At 34.4% G+C, this 14,437-nt stretch overlaps 1 protein-coding gene across 1 annotated transcript in view; it reads right to left on the bottom strand.

Annotated features, from left to right (window-relative positions):
• LOC133201823 (zinc finger C3H1 domain-containing protein-like) overlaps nt 1–8,421 on the bottom strand; it is a 92,421-nt gene extending 84,000 nt beyond the window's left edge. Inside the window, exons 1-7 of the mRNA XM_061337627.1 lie at nt 7,882–8,421; nt 5,917–6,251; nt 2,455–2,673; nt 1,862–2,093; nt 1,032–1,447; nt 710–860; nt 30–115 (exon numbers count right to left, since the gene is read on the bottom strand). Of these exons, the coding sequence (XP_061193611.1) occupies nt 30–115; nt 710–860; nt 1,032–1,447; nt 1,862–2,093; nt 2,455–2,673; nt 5,917–6,251; nt 7,882–8,344 (1,902 nt within the window). The 5' untranslated portion in view covers nt 8,345–8,421. The remainder of the gene's footprint in view (nt 1–29; nt 116–709; nt 861–1,031; nt 1,448–1,861; nt 2,094–2,454; nt 2,674–5,916; nt 6,252–7,881) is intronic.
• Between the last annotated feature and the right edge of the window lie 6,016 nt (nt 8,422–14,437).

The raw sequence follows: 14,437 nt of genomic DNA on the forward strand, positions 1-14,437 counted from the left end.
ATGCACTACAGACAGACTGACTAACTTACCATTAAAGGCACAGGATAGACAAAACCTTGGCGATAATCTTTGTCCATTAGATCCTCATATCCAGCTGTCTGTTCCATGGAGATAGCTTTTAATCCAAAACAATTTGACAAATATCAAGTTCTTTGTTTATTTGTACCTTTGTTACAGATTAGGAGGAAAAGAGGCACCAGACAAAGAATTGTTTGAAACCCCTATTTGTTGCATTACCCTAGCACATTTTTTGAATCTGAAATTTATACTTGAACCAAATTTAGAAAAATTTTGATAAAGAACATATATAAGAATTTATGAAGATATTTCCATATAAAACTTTCACCCCTATTGTAATCCTCTCTCATTGGATCATGACTCAAACAAAATTGAATGTACTTATTGTACATATCATGCTGATGTTTCCAAACAAATTTTACTTGTATCCAAATATGTTCTCTATATATGATTTCTTATAGCTCTCCAAAAAATCTTCTATATTTGTGCTTTAATGAATATTAGGTCAAAATTGATCCAGAGGTTCTTGAAAAGATGAAAATGTGAAAAGATCACATCAAGAACAGACCAGAAAGCTCTGTCCAAGGCTCAGACAAGCTAAAACACCTTTATACCTCAGTGAATCATCTATTTCTGACTCAGTGCTATGTAATGTTTTTGAGAGGCCATGAAAGGGTTCTCAGACACAGACCTGGTGACCCGTCATCACTGTCCAGATCCATCTCCACTTCATCATAATTATCTATCAGTGAGACCGACTTCTCCTGGGGCACCTGTTTACCAATAGAGGGCACCTGCTTATTGCCATTGGAGGGCTTCTTCTTACTATCTGCACTTGAGGACTTGAAATTAGAAATAAATTTTAATACATCTTGATATAAAGTAATGAAGAAGATATACAGCGATGATACTGAATTTAATAATGATAAAAATAATTGAATAGAATATGAAGTTGGTTATTTCTAAATTCTTAACTTTGAAATTTTCTTCCAGCCACCCTATGTTCTCATTACCTTACTAAACTCTGGATATCGTTTATCATCCAACATGCGTAGGAATCTGTTGACCTGTTCCTTGGGGTCATCAATAGTAAGGATCCGTTGAATTTCTCTGCGTTTGTCTTCCTCTGCCCTCCTCTTGTCTTCCTCCCTCCTCTTGTCCTCTTCTGCCCTTCGTTTTTCCTCCTCAGCTCTTCTCTTACTTTCCTGTCTCCGTTTTTCTGCCATGCTTTGTTTCCTCTGATCCTGTCTACGTGTGTCTGTACTGCTGTCTCTTCTATGGTCATTGTCGTTTCTCCTTGAAGTCTGACGTCTGATCCCAGAACTTGTAGAAGGTTTACGAGAGCCTGGAGATTTCCCAGATGAGGCTGACCTTGAACTTCTGTTTCCCACGTTCCTGTCACTTCTGCGACTTTCACCTGGTCTACTATCTAATTTTGAAAAAAAAAAATTGTTTAAGCTGAACATTTTTTATGAACATAATATGTAAAAGTTCAGCAGTTTCATCAGTAAAACATATTACATGTAACAAGAAATTGTGTATGGAAGTTCTTCAGATAAGATACATAAATAACTTAAGTTTAGTATCTCTTCTTTTCTGAGACTTTTTCCATGATAACTTACACCTTTTAAATTGCTTTGAATAAATAACAAAACTTGCAGTATTCAGATCATTGGGGGGGAGGGGGGGGGGGGGGGGGGGGGGAGGAGGTCATAAGTTTTTCTTCTTTAAGCCATCAAGAAAAACAGCAAATAGAGGCCTTAAATATGTAGCAACAACAGGCTGATGCTAAAAGAAATTTTTGTATGAAAAACAAAGACAAGAAATAAACAAAAATACAAACCTCTTGACTGCCTTGTCTGCCTGATTGTGCCACCACTTGGCCGTCTGGTACTTCTGTCATTACTCCTGGATGTTCTGTTTGGGGGGACGTTTTTATCTGTTGTGTCCTCTTTAGATGGCGGCTTCTTCTGGCCCTCTGGAGATTCCTCCTTCTTCATGGCAGATGCAAGTGCAGCGAGACGAAGCTCCAATAGATTCACTTCTTCTTCTTCATCTTCTTCTTTAGATACTTCCTATTGCACAGTGATCAAATGTAAGATGTAAGTCCAATATTATTACATTTACATTTTATTAATTGAATTTTTGTTTCCTAGAAAAGTACATCTGGATAATACTTAAAAATTTAATAAAACTCTTCTCTAAAATATCGACTTTCTTGCTTAATGTGGAAATTTCATTTTAAAAACATAAATTGCTTCAAAACAGAAAAAAAGAAAAGAATGACCAGTAATGAGTTAAATTTGAATTTTATTTTCCCAACACAAGCTTTAAAGCTTTTAATTTTTACGCATTAGAGATTGAAAACACTCTACAATGAATTATATTTATCCCTAAAACAATCGGATTACATAACCGAACTGTAAATATTCCCACCTGTTGTTCACTTTCAATGCCAGACTCCTCATCACTAAGCACCACCACCTCCTCCTGTTCTTGTGGTTCTGCTTTGATGCCAGTGCTGTCCTCTGTGGTATCCTGTGGCTCCTCTTTCACCACATCACCACCACCACCTGTGGCATCCTTCTGATCCTCTGGTTTGATTACCTTGTCTTCTGCTTCTTGTTTAATTGTCACTGGTGGCTCTGTCTTTTCCTGCAATGAGAATTATTTTGTATAAAAGTAAATAATGCATCTCATGTATATCATAATTCCTATTTACTACTGTAAATCACATTTTATTTTTGTGTCACATGAAACCCTCTGGTCCCAAAAATGTAATTCTCACATATAATTCTACTATTAAAGATTATCTATATAGCAATAACCAAAATTCGCGAAAATTTTGTTTCGCTTATAAATACAGAAAAAAATCTTGTGAAAATAAGTTAATTGTCACGAAAATTTATTAATCTACTGTACAGTATGCCATCCTTAAATAAAAAGTATCATTAGTGTTTGGTTAGGTCACTTAGGTGCCTCCTAAGAATTCAAAAATAAAATAAATAACATCTTAATGAAGATGCAGAAACGTTGATAATTTTTTTTTATTTTTTATGATGTTACCATGATGAAATCCCGTGTTTAGTATATTTGATTTGAATGTATCAATGTAAACCACCCTTCCTTGACACTTCCTAATTTACCAAGTTAAAATAAGCCCACTTCATTTTTTCTAATTTCCAAAATATCCTGAGCACTAACAGTGGCAAATACAGCATATTACACAGTAACACTTGTAAACATTAGTAGAAACAAATAAAGACCTATAAGAACAGGCAGTTTTACTTAAAACAATGTAAGTAAAACATATAAAGTGATATGGTTTGAACTTTCTAACATTTTATCAATATTGATAACTTGACATCTGGGTAATCACTGTTGAAAAATGCTGGAAAATCTGGTACCAATGAAACAAACAGATGAACATTGTCTCTCCCTTTTCCACTAGTTTTTTTTTCCATTGACATTTTACTGTTTTCAGAATTACAGGGTTCGACACTTACATTTTTAGGCTTTAGTCCAGCCGGACTAGTGCCTCAGTACTTTTACTAGTCCACACACGATTTTACGAGTCCGTCAAAAAAACAAAACAAAACACGTCAATGTTTAATAATGATTAATTTAAAATAAACATAACAATATATTTTGTTTAAAATGAACAAAGCATTTGTTAAAATCTCGCGATCAGGAAGTGCGATCGTATTCCCGATCTCGTTCTGTTTTCTATGGTGGCATATTTATGCCATCCACATAATATTTTGTCGACATAGCATATCATGTCATGTCAAGATAACTATCTCACTAAGTAATGATAACTTCCTGGTTTGTCGACAAACACTGACTTTATATCTTGTCTAGTCAAGATAAGCTATCACATTTGTTGCGTTAGCTATCTTGACATGACGAGACAACTTATCTTGCATCATGAATAAAATAGCTATCGCAAAAATAGGATAGCTTATCTTCACTGGACAAGATATAAGGTCAGTGTTTGTCGACAAACCAGGAAGTTATCATGACTTAGCGAGATAGTTATCTTGACTTGACATGATATGCTATGTTGACAAAAAATTATGTGGATGGCATAAATATGCCACCATAGTTTTCTTTAACGTTATACATATCATCCAAAACATCTTTATGTGTTATACTAAATCATGATCGCTAAAATATTTAGTTTCATAGCAATCAGTCCTAAAAGAAAGCGCCAAGTTGGCTCGGAATTACTTAACTACCCGCCAAGAAGCTAGAAAGCTAAAAATACATGCGGGGTTTTCCAGTAAAAGTTGTGGAGAATCGAACATCGTTAATTTATTCATTTTGTTTTCCAGAAATTTTTATTGGTCCGTTCGGACTAATTAGCCACAGATTTTATTAGTCCGAATGAAAATGTATTAGTCTGAGACTAACGGACTAACTTTAGTGTCGAACCTTGAATTACCATTATTTTGCCTAGGGGAAAATTGTATATTTTAATATATGATCTAAACTTCAGTAAACCTATATAATTTTGTTAAAATAAATATTAAAGAGAAGCCCTTCAAAATATTCCTGTTATGAGTCATATTATTTAAACAAATCTTTAACTGTAATAATTCCTGGTAAATTGAAAATTCAGTGTACAAAAACATATATAAACTGCTTCCTTTTTGTGGTTGGTTATTTTGAGTGATTAATCCAACAAATTCTGTGCATTCAGATTCATCATCCAACAACATGTGTCTTTACCTGCACTTCTTGAATGCAGCCATCTTTGACTTGCTTACGCCAAAAACCAGGAAATACTCTTATTACCTTAAGTCAAAAAGTTGCAGAATTAAAGTCAGTCATGAAAAAAGTGCAAGGATAAAAAAAATACATCCACATGCTAGGAAAAATATATGTTATCTGTCTCCCAACATAATTTCTTGAAAAAATATACTTAAGAAATCATTTTACTTCCTGTCTCTACATGCCATAAAATTTAAAACTAAATGTTAAGAAGGTTATTTTCTCCCTCCAAAAAAAAAAAATTAAAAGAAAGAAGGAAAAAAAAAAGAAAAAAGGCAGGAGAACAACTTTAAACCCATCAATCTGTATCATTGTATCATGCATCATAAAATCAAGAAAATGCAAAATATCAATTTCTCTTCTTTATCAAATCAAATGGCAGAAGATGTACAGATTTAAATTCATAAGATTTTAACTTTCCAAATAATATTTTAACACTTAATGAATACTGAGGAAACAATTATATGTGACAAAGTCTGGAAGAGTCAAAGATGCAGGTGTTAAGAACTTGGACTAAAGAGATTACAGTAGGATTTATCATTTGAAAACTGATAGTTCAACAGTGATCAAGCCCATAGTGATAATTATGTTCATTCACTGAATAACAAAAATTCTTTACGTATATCTTCAAGAGTACAAAGTCATTGTTATTTTATCATTAAGCTGTCAGAACATTAATAAATACTGCAGCTTTATAACTCAGGCCCTTGCATCCAGGTCCATTAAAAGGACCCTGTCTCAATTGAAAATTTACTCTTTTTACCCAAATTTAGGTAAAAAAAATCCCAAATGACAAGCAGATTGAATTTTTTCAGTGATTTTTTTTATATTTAATTTTGTGATTTTTATGATTCATAAAGATGTGAATAATGAATAAGCCTTCAATCTAACCTTTTATTCAACAATTAAACTTAATATAAAACATCAATATTTCAAAATTTTGCCAATTTTTCAATTTAAATTTCCTAAGTGAAGGGTACAGGACCATAAGGAGTCAGTTAAGCCCTGTAAATACAAGAAAATGACTGAGTCAAACTAGCACAAGTGGGCTTTCAGTAAGTAATATTGCACCCACTACATTCTCACAATCAAGAATACAAAATAGAAAATAAAATAATAACACACCTTTTCTTTAGCAACATCTCCAGTGATGTCAACAACAACTTTCTTCTGTGGTTTTCTGGGAGTGAATTTCTTGTTCGAGGGTTTGGGGGCAGTTGATTTTGTTTTTTCTGCTTTCTCTTGTGTTGAAGTTTCTTTGATAGGCTCTTCTGCAGTTTTCTCAATATGTTCTTTTGCAGTTTTCTCCTGTGTTTGGAGTTCTGCTATCTTCTCTTTGATGTCCATGTACTTCTTTAGAAGCCCCTCAAAATTATCTGGGTCTCCCTCCATATCTTCCTCATCAAGCACGGATCCTTTCTGCACTCCCTTGTTTGGGTGCTGTTTTTTCCTATCATTTGCTAATACAAATTGATTTAAGGAAATTCAATTTTGGCAAGAAATATCAAGTTTTTTTTAAATATTTGGATTAAAGCTATATATGGCGTATCTGAGCTAAAAAATGAAAATACGAGATTGAGTGTAGATAAACATGATATATGTTTTTTACTTTCAAATTAAAATTTTCACCGATTTTGAACATGAATAACCTCATGTTTCCTTAGTGAAATTGACTTAAAACTGTGTCTGCTATTTAAATGCGGAGTAGGTAAAAGATTTGGTTATTATTTTCAATTTCTAATATCTTTGAAACGTGATTGATTCAAATTGTGTAATTTACAGGAAAAACCTATCTTTATTTAAAGTAATAATACAAATAGAAAGATCTTTTTAATTTTAGTTAGTCTGAACTTAGTGGTTTGAACAGTATGGCCCCTGCAAGGACATATCAATCTGAGAAGCTCAGTGCTTAGAGAACCTGACTAGTAATGCAGGTTCAAATCCAGGTTTAGCCATATAAACTTTCTCTTTTTCTTTGGTGCGATTGACCACCCCAGGGATTGCAGGTGAAAGTCCTGTCAGCATGGTCAGGATAAAGACAATTTAAGGGGGGAGGAATGTAGTGGTTTGGGCTCTATGGACCATGAACATCGTTCTGGGTCATGGTGGTTTAGTGGTTTGAGCAGACAACTAGTAATGCAGGGGTCCTGGTTTAAATCTTCGGTCTAGTCATAAATTTTCTTTGTTACTGTTATAAATGTAAATATGTATAGCCACATTGTTTTTAATGTACATGTATGCCCATGCTGAATGCCATGCTTGATAATTTTACATGAATTTTGTTTCATATATACCAGAAAAAAATTTAAGCAGGTCACCAGGATTTCCAATCTTCTCATTGTCAACTCAGAATTTGGAATAGACCATTTCACAGTAACTGCAGTACTGCTCTTTTGCAAGGCAAAATGATACAGTTTGGTGAAATATGACGTAAAAGTAATTGTTAAATATACATCATTTGATAATCTGTCAACATAAACATTATTACTTTGTCTAGTTAGAATAATCTAACTGTGTCTCGGGACAAGCCCTCACCACAGTTAGAATACGTCCCATATACTTGCAATGTACCAAATCGGAGTGGATCCACTCCGAAATGATTTTGAAGAATACAAAAGGAGTTGCACTGAAAATAACTACCAAATTAATCATAACAAACCTTTTTGAGATTGTATATGCCTTTTAACCTAAAAAATAATCCATTTATATACGAAAATTCAACTCATTTTCTCAACGTTTTTTCCTCGCTTCAAATTTAACGCCATGTTGACATTCGGAACTCTCTGGATTGTTCATAGAAAATGCACAGAGTTCGAGTTATCGCCCGTGTTTATTTTGCTACATTGCGAATACAGGGAACGAATTCTATCGTTAAACCGGGTCCGTAGGACAATATCATTTTAACGATAGAACGTTCTATCTATACTTTGCCCTGCAAAAGAGTAGTGCCACAGTTACTGTGAAGGGGCTAATGAGATTGTCTCAGGCATCAGACTTCCTTTGAAACCTCCCTAACTGAATCAAAATCAATTATGGCTCTACTAAAACTTGCTAAGCAATTTTTTTCATGACATGACACATTAAGGATACAGTATCTATTATTTTGTTGAATTGGTTGACTTTTATATTCAGTTTGATTTATATGACGTCGCATTAGAGGCATAGGAGAAGGAAGGAGTGGCCTGTTGTTTGGAAGTCGTGGAATGTGACCTCTCTGATCCCACTTCTGGGGTGGAGGTGGGGTCGCCATGGGTCGAATTCTGTCGTATCTCAATGGTCCTATTCCATGATTGTAATCCCATGTTGAAGGAGCTTTCGTCTGATAATCTGAAATAAAATTTAGTGGTGGCCGCGGTCTGTACGATAAGTTCTGCCACACAGTGTTAATCCTGGTGTGACGAGCACCGACATTGGTTTCCACTAACGTATTCCCAATCAAATTTCTTTTGTTCAAGTTTTGGTGGTCGTCATGAAGATTATTTTCAGGTTCGTTGTCATCATCAGATAATTCTCCTTCTTCTTTTTGTGATCCACTGTCATTAGAACCCCCCATTTTGAAGGAAAACCCAAATTACTTCTAGTTCTAGACTTTCTTCTTTGGCTTTTCTCATGACACTGAACAATGGCGTAATTTTCATTTCCGGTAAGGATAACCAAACCCGATCGTTTTTCGTAACTTTCCCAAAAGTAAAGCAATCACTATCCATTGTACGTTTAAAGCTCCAAAGCAGGGGTCGTGTTATATCATTGAATTGATAAGGAAAATCAGAAAACCATGTTTGTTTTTACAAACTGTTGTATGAAGTTGATAGATTTTTTTTGTTTTTTTTGTTTTCGGATGCAAGTTGTTATATAAACGTCTTAGTGCGAAATGTTCATGGAAGAACTGTCTTTGTGCGATAGAGTGATCTTTTAATTTATTTTATTATGTAAATATATTAATTATTCATTTCAGTGACTTAATTAATATTCACGTATATCGTTTTATTTTTAGAATCGCGCAGCGTTTCGTTTTTGCGCGCACACCGTTAATAAAATATTGCAACATTACTAAGTTTTTCAATCTTATCGTTAACAAAGGAGCATATCGTGGATCTGATTCTAACCAGATTGGCAGAATGTATCAGGGACCTATATACTAATATAGGTACATATATATAGGTCCCTGAATGTACTTATTCTAAAGATATACTACTTCATTGGTCAGTTTTAATAGCTATGCTTTCCATTTGTTAGGGATGGTAATTTAAGCCCCCCCCCCCCCCCCGATTTCTGTGTTAAATCGGTCAGAATGTTATTGACCATTGAGATTGCGCGGATCTAGAGGGGAGGTCGGGGGGGGGGGGGTCCAGACATTACTTTAAGCATTTTAAGTGTATATATTAAAACAACTAAAAGTGACCTTGGACACCCCCCCCCCCTTCTGGAAAACGCGGAAATGTCATACTCATGAAGCTTGCTTAATACGAGTACTGTAGGTTTTTTACGTCTAAGAAAGGAGTTTACTTTGTGGGGGGGGGGGTTTATTTATTTATTTTATTTATTTAATTAATTAATTTATTTATTTATTTATTTATTTTTATTTTTGTCAAGAAATTTATGGGTTGGATGGGGGATTCCCTGGATCCGTGCCCGTTGAATTACAATTTTTTGGTTATTCATACATATTCTAATGAGGTCTCAGGACAGTGACTGTCATTTGACCTCTTTCCTTTATCTATTACTAATTCTAATACTACACTTTCCGAAAATCTATTCATCTTTGACTTTTGATGTAATTTTAGTAAGATATAGTGTTCAACTTTATAGCTATTAAATGAAGCTTAAAGTATAAATTCTTTGAGTATATAATTGAAGTATCAATCATGCAGTAGTGTACATAGAATATATGGTATAATACTAGTGATTCTACGATAAAAGGACCAATTTATGGTATATACATGTATCAAGAAAAATATTGCAAAGGATATATGTAAAGAATGTATTTATATAATATGTAATCAGTCATTCTACGATAAAGGACCAATTCAGGGTATATATCATAAAAAATAGATGACTTGTCTCAAATAGCTAACTGAACAACATAATTTTCTAAAGGACAAAGCAGTGCACTTTGTAAAAAAACGAACAAAAAAAAACAAAAAAACAAAAACAAAACAAAAACAACAAACAAAAAAAAAGAAGAAGAAGAAGAATTATCCACAAATCTCGTATCGTTAACAATTTACAACAAATTCGATAAACATGTTCCAATTTTTTTAAAGGAAAGTCGGGTATATTGTTGTCCGTCCGTCTGTTACACTATCTTCTTCCTCATACTGTTCTTACATTTGAAGCAGTTCATCCGTTGGAATATGATTGATGGTGATAAGAACATATGCAAATTTTCATTTTTTCCCCCATTTTCATCCTGGGGGTCAGATGGGGGTAAAAAAGTTTTGTTTTTTTTACAAAAACCCGGTCATGAATTCCTCTTACATTTTTCACAGTAGCACATTCATATTTTGGAATATGATTGAGAGTGTCATGTAAGACCTGGTCCCTGAACTCCTACATATTTTCGCAGTAGCCCAATCATAATTTGGAAGTAATTGGGAGTGTCCTCTAGATTTGCATTAAGATTGCATCATTTTGATTTTCACCCTGGGAGCAATTGGGGGTAAAAAAAATTTCTACGAAGACCTGGTTCCTGAACTCCTCTTATATTTTTGCAGTAGCCCATTCACATTTTGGAATGTAATTGGCAGTGTCCTTTAGATGTGCAATAAGGTTTCGAAAAATCGATTTTCACCCTGGGGGTGATTGGAGGTCAAAAACGACATTTTCTACAAAACCTTGTTCGCTGATCGACCTCATCTTATATTTTTCCCTTTTTTTGCAAAAGCCAACTCATATTTTGAAATATGATTGTTGGTCTCCAACGTGCAATAAGGTTTCGGAATTTTGAATTTCAGTTGGGCCCAAATGAGGGTCTTTTTTTTAAAACAAAAATCTAGTCCCCTGGGGCCTGTTTTACAAAAGAACTTACGAATAAGACCAGAAACTCTCGCAAATTGAAATTTTTTTTGCAAAATTAATGATTCCGTCTAAAATTGCTGGGGTAAAAATATCTTTCTACATTCCTTTTAAAAAGATCAAAATTCATTTTCAATTTAATGTAAATTAAAAAGTTATCAACAGAATTTAATTTTGGTCTTAGTCGTAAGTTCTTTTGTAAAACAGGCCCCTCAACTCCTCTTACATACTCTTTTGTACATTATAGAATTATTACGGCTTCTTCTATTGATACCAAAATATGAAGATAAGTACATTAAACGCAAACACCTAAGTTGTATAGATCTATATTTGTACACTACCATACCTGTTTCAGATGTTGTGCCTGACCTATACTTTCAAGATGAGTATTAGCCCCACCAGAACCAAACTAGCATGGGTGATGTATTTAGGGACAGACACTACCAGACTTGCTTTGGATAGTGGATCTTACCTACATTTTCCAGATGAGTGACCAGGATAATGTTTTTGGAGTTCTTTTATATCTATATTAAGGACGTAGCATCGTTTTTGAAAGTGGGGGGGGGGGCTGAGAAAAGAATTTCAATTTACCCCCCCCCCCCAACAACCTGACAAGCATTAAAAAAATTGTTCATACTGGAAAATGTTATTTCGTGGAGGGGGGGGGGGTTCCAAATTCTTTCAGTACCAAATTTTCTTCAAACACTACCACGTACATTACCCTTATTTTGACTATACTGCAACAAAAACCGGGAGAAGGGCTTTCAATGAACATTTTCAATAGTACCCCCCTCCCCCAACGTGCCCGTATATGGTCTGTTGTGATTTAACTTGCATGGATGATCCAACTAGGGATGGACACTACCAACCAGACTTGCTTCGGATACTACAACTGACCTCATTTTTTGGATGAGTGAATAGATTAAAGTTTTTGGAGAAGGTTCATTCCAAAGTACCTATAAAAACCAAATTTGCATGAATATTGATCTCAGGATGTACACTAACTAGAAATAATTGGTATTAAGTGTGTGTGTGTGTGTGTGGGGGGGGGGGGGGTCGTTACGGGTTAAACGTTACGGAAGTTAATTTTCAGCAGTGACAAATGTGTTTCGCTTACCGACTGAATTTATTTTGATATTCTTTTTTTTCCCTGTTAGCCTTCGTCTATCTATTAGCTTTTCACACCGTTGTACTTCTCTTAAACCATTAGACCAGTTTCAACCAAACTTGAAACCGAGAATCCTTGAGTAAATGGAATTATTTTTTTAAGGGGAAACGTCTCTTTTCAAGGTAAGAAAATCAAGAAAAGTCAAAAATGGGTGGGACTAGGGTGGGGCCACAATATGGGATCATTTTTTTATGGCGGTAGAGAGGGAAACAATCTTCTAAAATATGAAAAACAGCAGGACCAAGGTTACTTAGGTGAGCGTTGTGGCCCTTTAGGGCCTCTGAAATGTTGACCTTTCAGAGACATTTCAATGAATTAAGATACAGTGAACAACTTTCAAAACTCCCCGTATTTGTTGTTATACGTCCAACATCCCATTGACCTATTGCTTCTAGACAGAATTAAGAAAAACAAACAAACAAAAAACTACGCTTTCAAGTATGGTTGAACTTCTATAACTTAAACACGAGTTTGTCGAACACCGAAATATCCACAGTTTCACTTACTTCTTGATAACGGTTTGGTTTAAATATAGTAACACTGGTACTTGTATAATTAATCATTGAACACACTTATTAAAAGCTTGTGGTCGCCCGCGTGGCGCAGTGGTAGAGCGTGCCCGCGTGGCGCAGTGGTAGAGCGTCTGCTCTAGAGTAAGGAGTTAATTAATCCTTACGTCGCGGGTTCGAATCCCACTGTGGGACGTGGAGACCGGTCCTTCGGATGAGACCGTATAAACCGAGGTCCATGCAGTGTCGCAGTAGATGCTGGCACGAAAAAGATCCCTCACTGCTCAATGGCCCTGAGTGTCGAGTATAGGTCAAAATTTGCAGCTCTCCACCGCCAAGTGGTGTCGTCTCCATATGAGTGAAAAATTCTCGAGAGGGGGACGTTAAACAACAAACAAACAAAACATAAAAACTTCTGAAAACTTAATTATTCTGAATGTTTCGTTTGGTTAGCAGAACCCCCCCCCCTTTATCTGGATTAAAAGATAAATAATACAATATACTTTTGGGGAAAACACATTATAAACAAGTAAGACCAACTTATTCCACTCCTAATGATTAAAAAGAAAAGCTGCTCTTTAATGTACAGTTGAAAAAAATATACATCTTTCACTGAAATTTTTGAAACATCATTTAAAAAATTCATCGTGACCAGAAATGACCCTAAGTTCTTCATTCGAATTCATATTAAGAATGAAAATGTCTATTGTCATTCGCGTTGCACTCAGATCCACACATTCCCCACACATTATTTGTTGTTGTTGTTTTTTTTTCAGAACAAGGCGCGTGTCTTTGCTACATGTTGACGTTTACTGGGAACATTTTGTAAGGATATGATGTAATTTTACTATGATCCTTTGGTAGGTTTGATTATAAGGCGTTCACCCATGATATTTCACAGATGCTTTGGGTAATAATTAACACAGAGAACAATATCCAATCGTGCCAATTAACGTTATGCCTAGCTTCCATTACTATAGTAGCTATTTTTACTAAATACATACTATACGTACTATAAAGAAATGAAATATCAGTTTATCGAATGCAGAATTAGAATTATTGCAGGAAAGGCGTTTTCAAAAAATGTCAAAAACATCGACATCAAATAAATAAATAAAGAAATGAAATAGTACATTTCTTTTATCCAGCTGCAAACGGATCCCAAGATCGAATACTGGCATGGGAACAACTTGTTTTTGGACTGCCTTTGTATAGTTTAACCTTAGTTTTAATATTAAAACAATGTGTGATTAAAACCTCGTAACCTAATAAGTTAAAGGTCAAAGCAAGATATCAAGGTTATTTACCAAAATGAATATTAAGTCTGACAAATTGTAATCAAACTTTGGCCCTAGTCATTGTTTTCCATTTTTATAGGACAAAGACTCAATATCAGCAAGCTGATCATATGGCATGTCAAACGTTGCAATATTCGATCTTTTCCATTTGTATTGTATAACTTTCCATTTGTATTGTATAATTTTTATTTGTATTGTATAATGTTTCATTTGTATTGTATAATTTTTCATTTGTATTATATAATTTTCAATTTGTATTGTATAATTTTTATTTGTATTCTATAATTTTCCATTTGGATTTTATAATTTTCCATTTGGATTGTATAATGTTTATTTGTATTCTATATTTTCCATTTGTGTTGTAAAAAAAGTCATTTGTATTGTATAATTTTTCATTTGTATTCTATATTTTCCATTTGCATTGTATAATTTCTTATTTGTATTGTATAATTTCTTATTTGTATGCGATAATTTTTCATTTGTATTGTATCCGAGGATTGTTTATTTATTTCGTTACGAAGGATGTCATTGGTCATAAAATTTAGTCTGTATAAAGGTGCCCATCACAAACTTAGTCTGGTACCCTTCCCACAATTCCGATCGCGCACTCTCTACAAACACAAACTCGGCTCCTCTATTTGCGGTGCATGCTAAGG

Source organism: Saccostrea echinata, unplaced genomic scaffold, assembly GCF_033153115.1.
Source record: "Saccostrea echinata isolate AGI-Se365-2 ecotype Australia unplaced genomic scaffold, CSIRO_AGI_Sech_v1 ptg000045l, whole genome shotgun sequence".
Taxonomy (NCBI): domain Eukaryota; kingdom Metazoa; phylum Mollusca; class Bivalvia; order Ostreida; family Ostreidae; genus Saccostrea; species Saccostrea echinata.